The sequence below is a fragment of the Tupaia chinensis genome, unplaced genomic scaffold, assembly GCF_000334495.1.
Source record: "Tupaia chinensis unplaced genomic scaffold, TupChi_1.0 Scaffold000091_1, whole genome shotgun sequence".
Taxonomy (NCBI): Eukaryota; Metazoa; Chordata; class Mammalia; order Scandentia; family Tupaiidae; genus Tupaia; species Tupaia belangeri.
Window position 1 is genome coordinate 1281656 of NW_006159553.1, and position 13309 is coordinate 1294964.

The following is a 13309-nucleotide window of genomic DNA, read 5'->3' on the forward strand; positions in this document are numbered from 1 at the left end:
TCTCAGCCTGTCCTACAGGGCTGCCATTTCCCAGTACAAGGTGCTAGATCTTCTTCTTTTTTTTTTTTTCTCTCTCTATAATTAGTTAACTTTTACCTTTATTTATTTTAATTTGACCAGAGAGGGACAGAGTGAGAGCAAGCATGAGAGAGAAAGGGAAAGTGAAAAAGCAAGCCACCAGGTCTGGGATTCAAGCCATAGTCAGCCATGTGGGAGTCCAGCTTCCTGAACCACCATGCCACCTGCCGACCCCAGTGTTAGGTGCTCTAAAGTGAATGCTGGGGCTCCTAACCACTCCTTTCTGCCCTTCCCTGGGTCTCCTTTAACCCAAAGATGGATTGTGCTGTAGCAGGAGAGGAGACGGACGACCCTGTGCCAGGAGCACAGAGATCCCCCTGCAGTCTGGATCCTTCCTATCCTTCAGCTCCACTTTGAGATCAGGCCAGTGTTTGCAAGACAGGCACTTGGGACATTCAGGGCACGGTTACACCTTCAGCCCAGCACCCCTCCATGCTCACATTTGTTATCCTTTTGAATGCCACTAGGCTATTTTTTTTTCTATTACATACGAAACAACAAAGAAAAATTATTATAGAAAACTTTGTAATAGAAAAAGCTTCTGCAGGATACACAATTCAAAACTGTATTTTTTTTTCCACTGTGCACCAGCTCTGTGCAATTGGCACTTATGTGAGACAGCGTTCAAGGAAAATATGTTTGTGGTTCAGAGATAAGCAGGTTTGTAGTAAACTGTCAAAAGGACTTTTTTCTTATCCTTCACTGCCAGTGGAAAACCCCAAAACAAAAGAGTAAGGGGAGGAAGACGTTCTCTCTGAGTTACACTGGAAGGTGTGGAGATCTAGTTTTCTGGGAATTCATAGATGATGTGGTATTCAAGATGAGGGTCCCCCATAGTTGTCCAAGTCAGGTATTGCTATCAAAATAATGCAGGTAAAATACTCAAATAATCACATATGACACGCACAACACAGGCTGGATTTTTAAAACTCAGTTTACATTGTAGCTACCAACCTTTTCATAAAAATCAAAAAAAAATTGAGAGGGAGAGATACCATCTTATTAATTTTTTATTTTTTTAAATTGTCACAGGGCATATGCACTCATCAGACAGAGACGGAGAGACAGAAAGAGAGAGGGAGAAAGAGAAACCACCACTCCCCCATGAGGCATAGTCACGCCACAGTCCCTTCTTCATTTCTCCATTTGCCATGGTTTAGGGAACCCACACGCATACATCCAGTGTGTTATGCTAGCTGCCAGGGCCAGGATTCAAACCACAGTGAGTCATGTGGTATCCAGCTTCCTTAAACACTAGGCCACAGGCCAAACCTAAGAGAAGCCATTTTAACAAGGCTTCTGTCCATTGGTTATGAACCCACATGCATACATCCAGTGTGTTATGCTAGGGCCAGGATTCAAACCACAGTGAGTCATGTGGTATCCAGCTTCCTTAAACACTAGGCCACAGGCCAAACCTAAGAGAAGCCATTTTAACAAGGCTTCTGTCCATTGGTTATGACTGAAGATTGCTCTATTGGACACATAAAGGAATAAAGAACTAAACCCAAGAGAAGGGCTTTCTAGAATCCCTAGGCCATCACAAAGAGGAACAAGTCAGAGGGCTAAAATGATACCACTATCCAAAAGAGCATTTTCCAGCCAGGGAAGACCAGGCAGGTGGGATTTCTCTGCATTTGGGGTTGTTCACACATACTACACTATGGAGGCTGTATTACTTTGCCTCTGGGCCCAAAATAGTTTTATTAAGAACAATCTAATGCCATATTTAAGGACCTTACAGAAGGTACTGCAGATGTCAAGACCATAGGTCCTCTGGGGAAAAGTTAAACCTCAGGAGAGACTGTGAGAGAATTTTTAAATGAAAAATAAAATCCTGACAATAAGGGAGACATAACTTGTTGTAACTTCTGATGACTCTACCAATGAAAAATTCCTCACTGTTCAAGCACACCAGGTCACTGGGATGCAAAGACTCCAAAGTGAGAAAAGAGGCAGCTCCATCATCTCTCTTCTGTTCGGGGAATATTGAAGCCAATCCCTACATAATTTGAAGCTACACGGTTCAAGAAATTTTGCAAAAGCTCCCCTCCGCCCTGCCCCAGGAAAACAGACTCCCAGCTCCCTCTGGTCTTCCTGAGCTAATAGTACAGGGTTCCCCTCTGCTTTATTTCACAGTGAGCAGATGGCAGTCTGAAATTTTTTTGATAAAAGCAATCCCCTGGCAGGGGTTGCTGAGAGGTCAGCGGAACCCAGATTAACAATTGATCAGCTCTAATGGACCATCACAGCAATAAACTCGGAGCTCGTACACAGACCTGCTACCTTGGTAATAGCGACGGGGCTGACACCCGAGCTGTTAACAGACTTGCGTTTAATAGCATCGAAGCTTCAGCAGCTTTGAAACCTTTGCGGAAAGAGAGACCCAGTCTTCACGCACATCCTTTGTATCAAAGGCCTTTCTTTTCAAAGGTTTCCACCAAAGTGTGGTTTACTCTGACCCAGAGAAGATTTCACCAAGGTCTAAGGTCCAGACAGCGAACGCTACTTTGTGATGTGGACAGAGCATTTTCGACACCAATTCAGTTCAGAACACAAACCTATCGGCTAGTACTGCTCTTGTACGTGTGCAGGACAGGTGACTGGGGAGGGGAAAGTGGACTCCCCTTCCTTAGAACAAAAACTAGAAACATGTTTTATCAATATCTTTTTAAGAATTCTTTTTAAATGAACTATAGAGTGTGTGTGCTCCCTGGAGAGACAAAGAGAGAGAGAAAGAGAGAGAGAACCTCCCCCTGGCGGGGGGGGCGGGTGGATGGCAATGCCACAATCCCTTCTCTTCCGTTCTTCTCTCCAGATTTTGAGCATGTGCACACATGCACCCAGCATGGTTTTCAAGCCACTGCATCTGAGATTTAAACCATGCAGTCAGCCATGAGGGGTCCATTCCAGTAGCCTTAACAACCATGCCACTGGCTGGCCCAGTAGCTACTTTTTTTTGAGAAAATTGCCAATGCTGCACTCATGTTCCTGGCACCATATTCAGAGGGGACCAGGTGTACTACACCCAAATTTTACTGTTAAGCTTCACCCACAGGAAATCAAAACACTCTTAGAGGATATGGAGTATACTTTCTCACTCCCTCTCTGTCTCTCTCTGTGCTGAGCTCACGCACCCTATAGCAAAAATCTCTCCAAAAATATAACTATGTGAGCCATAAATACTAGATCTCCCAACTGCCCTAACTTTCAATAATCTGTCTCACTCTCCTACAACCTCATTCCTTCCTGTTGGACCAATCAATTCATGTTTGGTCCCCAAAAAAACCAAGAATAAGGACATTCTGTGATAATAATGGTATAGGGCTTAAAATCAGGCAATTTGACATTAATACAAAAGTACTGTCTAATGCCCAGTCCATATTCAAATCTTTTTTCTTGATTAGGATCCAATTCAGGATCACACATTGTACTTAGTCGTCATGTACTCTTGTGTTTCTTTTACTTCGAAATAAGTCCTCAACATTTTTCTTGCCTTTTGTTTTTTCCAAAGGTTTTTGCCATAGGGCATGTATGCTTTCCAGTTTTCCTTGCCTTTTGTTTTTTCCAGAGGTTTTTGCCATAGGGCATGTATGCTTTCCAGAGAAAGACAGAGAGGGAAAATGAGAAATAACCCCTCCAGGGGAGATGGTCACACTGCAATCCCTCTCCACTCTCCTCTTGGGATTGTGGCCACACACGCATATGTGCCAGTGTGATTTTCAAGAGACTGGGTCCAGGACTCGAACCACAGCTGGACATGTGGGAGTTCAGTGCCTTAACCACCATGCTATCTGCCGGCCCAGTCTTGCATTTTTTTTTTGGGGGGGGGGAGGTTGCTATAGGGCACGTGTGCTCTCCAGAAAGACAGAGAGAGACAGAGAGAGAGAAATCACCTCCCCTGGAGGGGGTGGGGTGGTGATGGTCACACCACAATCCCTTCTCCTCCATTCTCCTCTTGGGATCTTGGGCACGCACACACACGCACCCGGCTTGAGTTTAAGCCACCGGGTCCGGGACTCGAACTGCGGTCTACTACATGGGAGTTCAGTGACATAGCCATTACACCAACTGCTGGTCCCTAGCCATTTTTGAAGAAGAGTCCAGCCAGTTTCTTTGTAGACTGTTTCTCAGTCTCGATTTGTCTGAAGTTTCATGGTGATTAGATTCCGGTTACACAGTTGGGACAAGACCTCTGCGTAAGTGATGCTGTATTCTTCCAGGTCATCACATCTAGAGGCACTCGGTGTCACCTTGTCTCATTATTCATGACATTAACTTTATTTGTTTAAAGTAGTGTCTGCTGGGGTTCGCCACAGTAAAGCTGCTATTTTATTTTTCCTTTGTGATTCGGAAGTAATTTGTGGGCAGATACTCTGAGACTGTAAAAGTCCTGTTCTTCATCAAGTTTTCACCCACTAGTTTTAGCACCCATTGACTCATGCCTGAATCAATCATTATCATAACTGTCCAGTTCCATCATTTCTTCTCCATTCCTTAGTTACAATACTACAGTAAGAGCATTCTCTCTTTATCTATTTAACTATTTATGTACTATGTTTACTTGTTATCAAAGTAGACTCATGGCATCTTAATTTACTGTTATAGCACCGTTAAGTTGGTTTGAATTAAGTCTCTATCACCTACACCGACATTATCCCTGAAAAGCCTTCAGGAACTCTGAGGAAAGGAGACCATTTCCCACAGCAACGCATTCAAGAGGACCTTCCAGTCTTTACACTCCCAAAAACACTTCCTAGTGCTTCTATTAAATCTCTCTGTCCTGCAATGGGAGCCCAGACCCTTAGAAGACAAGGGTCATTGAAGACAAATGAAGCCAATGAATGGCCCCTGGACATTCGTGGATCCACATGCAGCGATGGCTATCATAGGAAGGCAAGGTTCTTCTTACTCTCCTCTGCCCTTCTCTTGCAGCTTTGCTCACACAGCAGACCCAACTTCCCACTTCTCTCTCCGTGCTATCAACAGTCCCCAGCACTTCTCCAGCTTCCTAGAAACCTGCTACACGTGACAACATGTATGCCTCTGGATCTTCCGTCTATTGAATGCTATGCCTAAAAGCGACTACCAGATCATAATCTTCCTCCAAAATTCCACCTTTGCCAGATCTCCATGGGTGGCTGCCTTCCTCCACCAAGTACCCTTTCCATAGGGTGATTCTCGCTGTTCTGGACACCACCGCTCCCCTTACTTCTTCAGGCCACAGGGGTATACCACCACCACCATCGCTGCTTGTTGGTTTCTCCTAACCTTGACCACAGATCTGTAAATATTTCCTTCATTAAACTGTCTTCAATTACCCCATCTGAGTGTGCATTCTTTTACCCACAAGACAAAAAAATACAGATGGGAGTGATGACAAGAGGTACATCCGTGGTAGAGATGCAGCCAAAGGCTGTCTTTCATATTGACTTTGTGTGTGTGTGTGTGCTTAAAGATTTATGTCTGCCTTTATCTTTTTTCATATAAATGGAAACAAAGCAAAATAAACACAGTTTCCTAATTGTGACCACATGTCACTAAGAGAGAGATGTTTTAGCAAAGTGCAGCCTTCAAGATTAAGGTTTGCTTTGTTTTCCTAGCAGGGAGGAAAAGCCACAAAATTCAAAATGACAATTAGGATCAAAGTTCCTTCAAGAGGGCCCCAAAGGAACCTCCAAGTATTATTCAACTTGCCTGTTGTCTTTTACCATGCTTCTACACGTGCTAACATCCAAATTCTCCCCGGCCAAATGCAAGTGTGCTGTGATCAGAGCACCTACTATAGGAAGTGTACTAAATAGATGTTCAAACCCTAAGTCTGAGCAAGATTTAATTTTTAAATATAATTTATAATCAATTCAAGGTTAGAGCCATCACAGTATTGTTTCTAGTCAACTGCATTTCAAAATGGGATTTGGACATATCAACTGATCACGGAAAACTGAAAGCCCTGGTAGTTATTGTCAGTTGACTAATTTAATCCCCCCCACCCCAAATATGGGAAAAGTTCTTTGCAATCTGGTTTCACACATCTGATACAATGGGTGTGGCATCACCCATGGTAACACTCATGGATGGAAAATCAACTGTTTTGGTTGAGGACCACTATCCTGTCCTGTCAAGAAATCAGCACATTTATTCCAATGCAGTACCACCTTCTGGAAAGCCTTCCTCTTCCAATCACTGAAACTCGGTATTCCTGGTATACCTGCTATTTCACCGTTGGCAGCAAACACACAGGACGATTTAACGCAGACTATAACCCGGTACCTGTAAGTCCGCGTCAAACTCGTGCTTCAGGTGTGCTTCCTCTGCAGCCTCCACGAGACGCTGGAAAGACAGAAGGCAACGTTAAAAATTAAAATTAAGGCTTGAATCCTATCTGAAGAAAGTAAAAAGAACTGGGGTTTCTACACCGTCCAAAAAGGACAGATTACAATACTGTATATGCATCGTCCCCTGGTGCCTTTGTTCCCATAAAACTGAAAATAATGACATCAGTATTAAAAATCTACTTTGGGGGTGGGCAGCAGGTGGTGTAGTGGTTAAGGTGCTGAACTCCCATATAGCCGATTACAGTTTGAGTCCTGAACCCGGCGGCTTGAAACTCATGCCTGGCACTTCAGTGTGTGTGCCCAAGATCTTGAAAGAAGAGTGGAGGAGAAGCATTTGTAGTGTGGCCATCCCCCCGGGGGATGATTTCTCACTTTCTCTCTCTCTCTGTCTCTCTGGTGAACACACATGCCCTACGGCAAAAATCTCTCTTAAAAAATATTTACTTCTGCCTTCATTATATAATCCTTCCAATAAATAGTTATTGTTATACATACCTATAAATGCACATATGTTCTACACCCAAAGACACTGGTCCCTGAGGCTCAATGCCAATCCAAATTCTACCTAGTGCAGTGCATTCCTTAGGGACAGAGCCCCTTAGTCAAGATTTACTGAGTTGAATGGAGTCCAGTTCCAAGAAGGCTAACTTTCTTTCCCACTGGTTTGGAATAGAGGACTTATTTTAATTCCTTTAATAATTCAAGTTCCATTTCCTCTGCACCCAGTTCTAATATACAATTATCAGGTGGTAGCAATTTGCATTTTATGGTACATCAAATGCCATTTGACATTCTTCATCCCAATGAAACAATCACTGAAATGAACTCAATACTCAGCACCAACAAGAACCCGACTCTTGTTATTTTCTTCTCAGCCAACTAAATTCAGCAAATTCCTATTCTTGTGAAAACAATTTCATGACTTGTCTTCATTTAAAGTCAATTAGTCAACTATCAAAATCATCTTTAATTTGAATTTGCCAACAATATTTCCCACCATGAAAATACAGGCTAGAGAATATTGCAGAAAGCTCTCATTTAGTAAAATAACATTTCACTGAAATTGCATCAAACTAAGAGCAAAACCTTAGATCTAAGTAAAAACTCAACGACTTCTATTTTTACCATGGTTATGCTTGTAGCCTGAGGTCTTTAACTTGCTTTTTCTTGACATGCTATAGACCTAAATTTAACACAAATCATGTCTGAAAAATGGTGACATTAGTACTAATTTCTGTATGATCGCAAACAAATGTCAGACTAATGTCCAATGACTAATTATTAAATTGGATATGGAAAGAAAGAGGCTGAAATATATTTGGATAACTTTAAGCAGCTAGAGAGAGCTCTATAAGCCCTCTTTCTCCACAGGACATGCAGAGAGACAGGCCAGTGGAGACAGTGATGACCACAGACAGGAATCTATTGACAAATGTCTGTTTTTTTACGCTCCCTTGAGGAGCACATCTGAGAAGAACTCTTCCTTCTCTGGTCAATCAAAAAACAGACTCCAGAACTAGCCCCACGGTGCAGTAGATAAGGGCTGTGTGTAGGGAGCTTGATCCCATGACCACTGGATGGCCAACCTTGGCTTGAATCCCAACCCTGCTGGCTTGAAAAACACATCAGGCACGTGTGCATGTGTGCCACAAATCTGAATGGAATGGAGAAATGAGGGAAGGCCTTGGGGCATAGCCATGCCCCACTGATGGATGCTTGCTTGCTCACGCTCTTTCTCTTTCTCCCTCTCTCTCTCATGTCCTCTAGCATTAAAAACAAAATAAAACAACAAAATGCTTGCTTGCTTGCTTGCTCACGCTCTCTCTTTCTCTTTCTCCCTCTCTCTCTCATGCCCTCTAGCATTAAAAACAAAATAAAACAACAACAACAAAAAAGAATACCAGACTCCAGAGACTATCAGAAGCTACAGCCGAAAGACCTGGTCCTAATTTCAGCCTAAATGCTCACATCCTACTATGCTTGCAAAATCTTGAATAAACCTCTTTCCATCTCTGGGTCTGTTTCATCATCTGGAAAGCATGAAGAGGTGACCCTGGATAAGTTGTTCTCCTATTGGCAGCATTAGTTTCATCTGGAAACTTGTTAAAAATGTAAATTCTCAGGTCCAATCCCAGTCCTACTGAATCAGAAGCCTTGGGGTGGGGCCCAGACATCTGTTTTGACAGGCCCTACAGGTGATGCTGATGAGGCTGAAGTCTGACAACCACAGCTCTCACACAACCACAACTGCCCCACCCTGGCGGCCTTCATTAATGAGTTCCACCAACTGCCCAAGGTTTCTCTATTGTCATTTACTGTGTATAAATCTGTGTGCATATGCATTTTCACTTTTAGACATCAAGGTCTTTACATAAGAGAGACAAGAGGAGGGTGTGAGAAACAGGAAAAAAAGAAAAACAAGGGCCAGTACCGTAGTCTAGTGATTTTTTTTTTTTTTTGGAGAGGTTTTTGTTATAGGGCTCGTGCGCTCGCCAGACAGAGAGACATAGAGACAGAAAGCAAGAAATCACCCCCCAGGGGGGATGGTCACGCCGCAATCCCTTCTCCTCCATTCTCCTCTCGGGATCTTGGGCACGCACGCACACACGCCCGGCGTGAGTTTTAAGGCACCGGGTCCGGGACGCGAACTGCAGTCGACTACGTGGGAGTCCAGCGACATAGCCATTACGCTAACTGCGGGTCCCCCCCCCATAGTCTAGTGATTAAGGGAGTCATATTGCACATGGCCAACAGCAGTTTGGATCCTGGCCCCAGTGACATTAAAGACACACCAGGCACATATGCATACGTGCCCAAAATGCTGACAGGATCGAGAAATGGAGTTGAAGGGATTGCATTGTGACCACATCTCACTGGAGTGTGTATCTTTCTCTCTCTGTCTTTCTCTGGAAAGTTTATGTACCTATGGCAATTAAAAAATAGTAAGAGACACTAAGTAGAGATTGAGTACCCTGGCCTAAGCTTCTATGGGATCATGGTTGGGTGAAACCACCCTCGTCAATGAAGCTTCTCAGCATCCCAGGATAACATGGTATGATTTGCAATGTATCAATGTAGACCCTGACAGATGAGTGACAGGTAGTCACAGATATAAAATATAAGAAATAGATACAAGCTACACATAGATAAAAGAAATCTGTGTTTCTCAGAGCTTATTCCCTAACCTTTGTGATAGATTCTAAATTTCTATGCATGTATCACGAAATAAATTATATATGAAGCTCTATAAGAGATGGATAAATATTATTAAACATGTCTGAACACTGACATTATTGAAACAAGTCATGCATTTTGAACATTTATCTGCTTAAACACTTTAAAATTTTCATTTTACTGGTGTCTAAGAATCCAGAGAAAAGATCTTGATGAAATGTCCAAATGATCAGAAAGATAAGGGCAAAATAAATCTTCACCACAACCAAGACAGGTAACAGTGAAAAAAAAAAATCAAGGATCATAGGACCAATAACACCAAGTTGTAATGATCATGAAGGTGTACAGCATGAAACATATTTCGTACAAACATTTTACATATATATGTTCGCTCACATATATATGTATTCATATATGTATATATGTATATCATGCAGTCATACATAGCATACAACATAACCTACATGTGTGTGTGTGCCTCCTACATACTGCATAGCATATACCTATATAACATAACACAAAATGGATTTCTATTACAAACTACAATACAAGGCAGAGAACATGGGCACGTACATGCTGGAAATCACTCGATAACGCTGCACTAACTACTAATACCATGTTCTGTGCTGTGCGTGTGTGAGAACTGGCCCCTGCTAGCCAGCTTTTATGGCCATTTTCATTTGCTACATGCCTTTTCATTTAGCTCACATATTGATTGTTTCCATGAAAATATCTTCCCATCCTTCTCACTGTAAAGCTGTTGGAAATATTCAAGAAAAGGTAGTCAATCAGCAACCACACGTAATAGTCGTCTCATATGATGCAACTAATTAACTTGAAAGGATTTCGGCTCTTTGAAAGGATTTAGCCTTCATGCGGTTACCCACAGGGTTATCTCAACTGGCCCCTGATGCCTCTAGAATATAGATCTGCATTTTCTGAAAAAATTCAGGGAGCACCCCACTCCCCTAGAATGGGCTAAGCTGGTACACACAATGGTCATGGCAAATAGCACATCAAGAACTATGTGCCTTGTGGAAAGACAAAGCCTAGTTGATCTCTCTTCTCTAGTAAAGGTGAGCAATCTGGGAAAAAAAAATGCCATTTAAGAACAAAACCATGGGCTATAAATGTACCTCAAACAGAATCTTGGAGACAGAAGTTCCTGTTAATAAAATTAAAATAAAGGGAATCATCATCTAACAAGGTCTAGACCATTTGGCTTCAAATTCTGATGCTTGCCAGTAGAAAATGATAGCCTCTAGGTCAGCCGTGCTGACACGGCGGTAACGCCACGGCCTGTGATGACGAAGCCATATGGGAGGATCCCTGGCTTATGTCCCCAAGTCTCCCTGAACACATGAGGCATGTACCTGGGATTCAGGCTGGCTGAGCCTAGGGGTGCATCAAGGCATGCTGGGGGCACTCCCACCCCATTTTTCTCTCATGAAAGAAACAAACGGAAATAAATATATATATCCTATAATATCTCTTTCCTAAGCAAACATCCTTATCATCTAAGTCAAATGAAGTATGTTTTAAAAGTAAGTTTAACGCTCGCAGATAAGAAAAATCCATTAAATTTGCTAATATTTTAGTTATTATATAAGAACTACCCCTGAGCCTGGGGATAACTATCTATTAGAAAGGCAGTGTACTTTTAATAATCATAAGTTAATTTTCTCTTATATGAATTCCCTTTTTGGATCCTCAGATGGGATTATAGAATTGTGAATGTGGTTTTTTAATTAAAACTGAACACTAGAAATAAAAATGGTTTTAAAGACTGCAGTCTTCAGAACTGAGTATTGAGGTAAGAGAAAACAGCAGTTTTGTCTACAGATTTATTTTTTCCTTCCTTTAATGTCAAAGCATTTCCTAACTTAATAAAAATGGTAAGAGTATACTAGACTATATGTACCCTGGGCTTGGAACGAAGCGCCTACAAGCTGAAAGGTTGTCATTTCATGAGTTGGTACACATTTCATTGACTTTCTCTATTTCTACCTAACTCTTCCCTTTTAGTGGAGTAAATACGAACAGAAACTATCTTTATAAATAAGAAATGCTAGAAGTCACGGACCACGGACAGTATTTACAGCTGTGATGAAGGCAAAGCTGCCGAGGGGGCCGATTGGGATAGGAAAGCATGTCATTTAAACTCGCATCTTACTTCTGGTTGCGATGACCTCACGTACATCCACACAACAGCACAGCACGCACGGCCTTACCTCCTCCCTCACTGCACTTAAATCAAGTCTCGACTTAAAGACCTTGCAGAGGTCAAACTTTCTGTCATGGTCCAGGAGGGGAAAACTTAGACCCCAAGTCACAGTAAAAATTGGATCAGAAGAAGAAAATGATTTTTTGGTTCTACTTGTATTTTATTTTATTTTTTCGTTCCTGGTCATTTTGGCTTAACAAGGGGAGAAAAAAATAGAAAATGTGGGGCGAGAGTTGGGAAAAGTAATGGAAAATGTGATTACACAACCAAAGTAACTTACTACTAGATTCCTACTGATTCTGTCAGAATGAACAAATTGTGCATACATGAAAAAAAAAAAAACTTCAATAAAATCCCTAAAATAGCAGCAGAAGACAATTATGGATGAAAATCCTTAGAGCAAAACAGAAATATAAAAACCATATGGAATAGCAAAGTGAAATGTTATTTTTACTTCTCATGTTAAAGCTAGAAAGCTTTGGCTTATAAATGCTGTTATAATGGGATATTGGAATTTAACAAAGATTTCAAAGCACTTAATATGTTTATTGGTTTTCATTTAACGTTTTGCACCAACACATTTAATATTCATACCAGGGGTTTTATTGGCATTTTTTTCCTGGAATGAATACATAATTCTTTCTCAAATAAGGTTGAAGCTCAGCTGGGGAGCCTCTAAAGAAAATCTATAATCATTAACACGGATTTGTGCTGCATTAATGATGAACTTGGAGCCAGTTACTGAACTGCCATTAATAGCAGAATGAGAGATCACATGACCTTTCCTCCAAATCAGGAAGAGCAAAATGTGCAGTAAAAAGCTCAGTCTAGGCAATCAAGAAGTAGTACGAGTCGCTGTCACAACGAACCCCCATTGGCATGGCTCGTCTTTTTCTTAGTCTACGTTAAATACTTTTCTTTTTAGAGCTAAAGTTTCATGGAGAATGAGTTACAATTTTTGTCCATCAGTGTGTACCTGAGCTACAATGTTATCCAAGCACCGTGCGACAGTGCTGGGCTTGAACTTGACATGCTGACAGTCTACAGAAGTGAGGACGAGGAAACTCAGTCTTCCCACGGTCATAGATTTTAAACTCAATTAATCTCAGAAATCAAAATTAAAAATCTCTACCCTCATTAAGGGCCATTAGCACATCAAAGATGCCTCCAGGAACCCAAACAAAATGAGATTGATTTATTTCTGGGACTAATTTCAAACACTTCTCTCTTGTACCAAGGGTCAGACACCACTCATGGAAGAACCATCACATCAATAAAATAAAATAAGATGTCCCCATTGACATTTTCATTCCTTCTGAAGTTGAAATACTTTCCCTTCTGTTTTTATTTTTTAAGAGGCTTTTGCCTTAAGGAACATGTATTCTCCAGAGAGAAAGAGGCAAACACAGTAAGAGGGAAAGTGAGAAATCACCCCCAAGGGGTAGGGGGATGACCACGCTGCAATCCCTTCTCCTCCATTCTCCTCCCAAGACCT

At 41.7% G+C, this 13309-nt stretch overlaps 1 protein-coding gene across 1 annotated transcript in view; it reads right to left on the reverse strand.

The window, feature by feature from the left end:
• Nucleotides 1-13309, reverse strand: part of CACNA2D3 (calcium voltage-gated channel auxiliary subunit alpha2delta 3) — a 931343-nt gene that overhangs the window by 627905 nt on the left and 290129 nt on the right. Inside the window, exon 6 of the mRNA XM_006143064.2 lies at nucleotides 6352-6411. Coding sequence (XP_006143126.1) covers nucleotides 6352-6411 — 60 coding nt within the window. The remainder of the gene's footprint in view (nucleotides 1-6351; nucleotides 6412-13309) is intronic.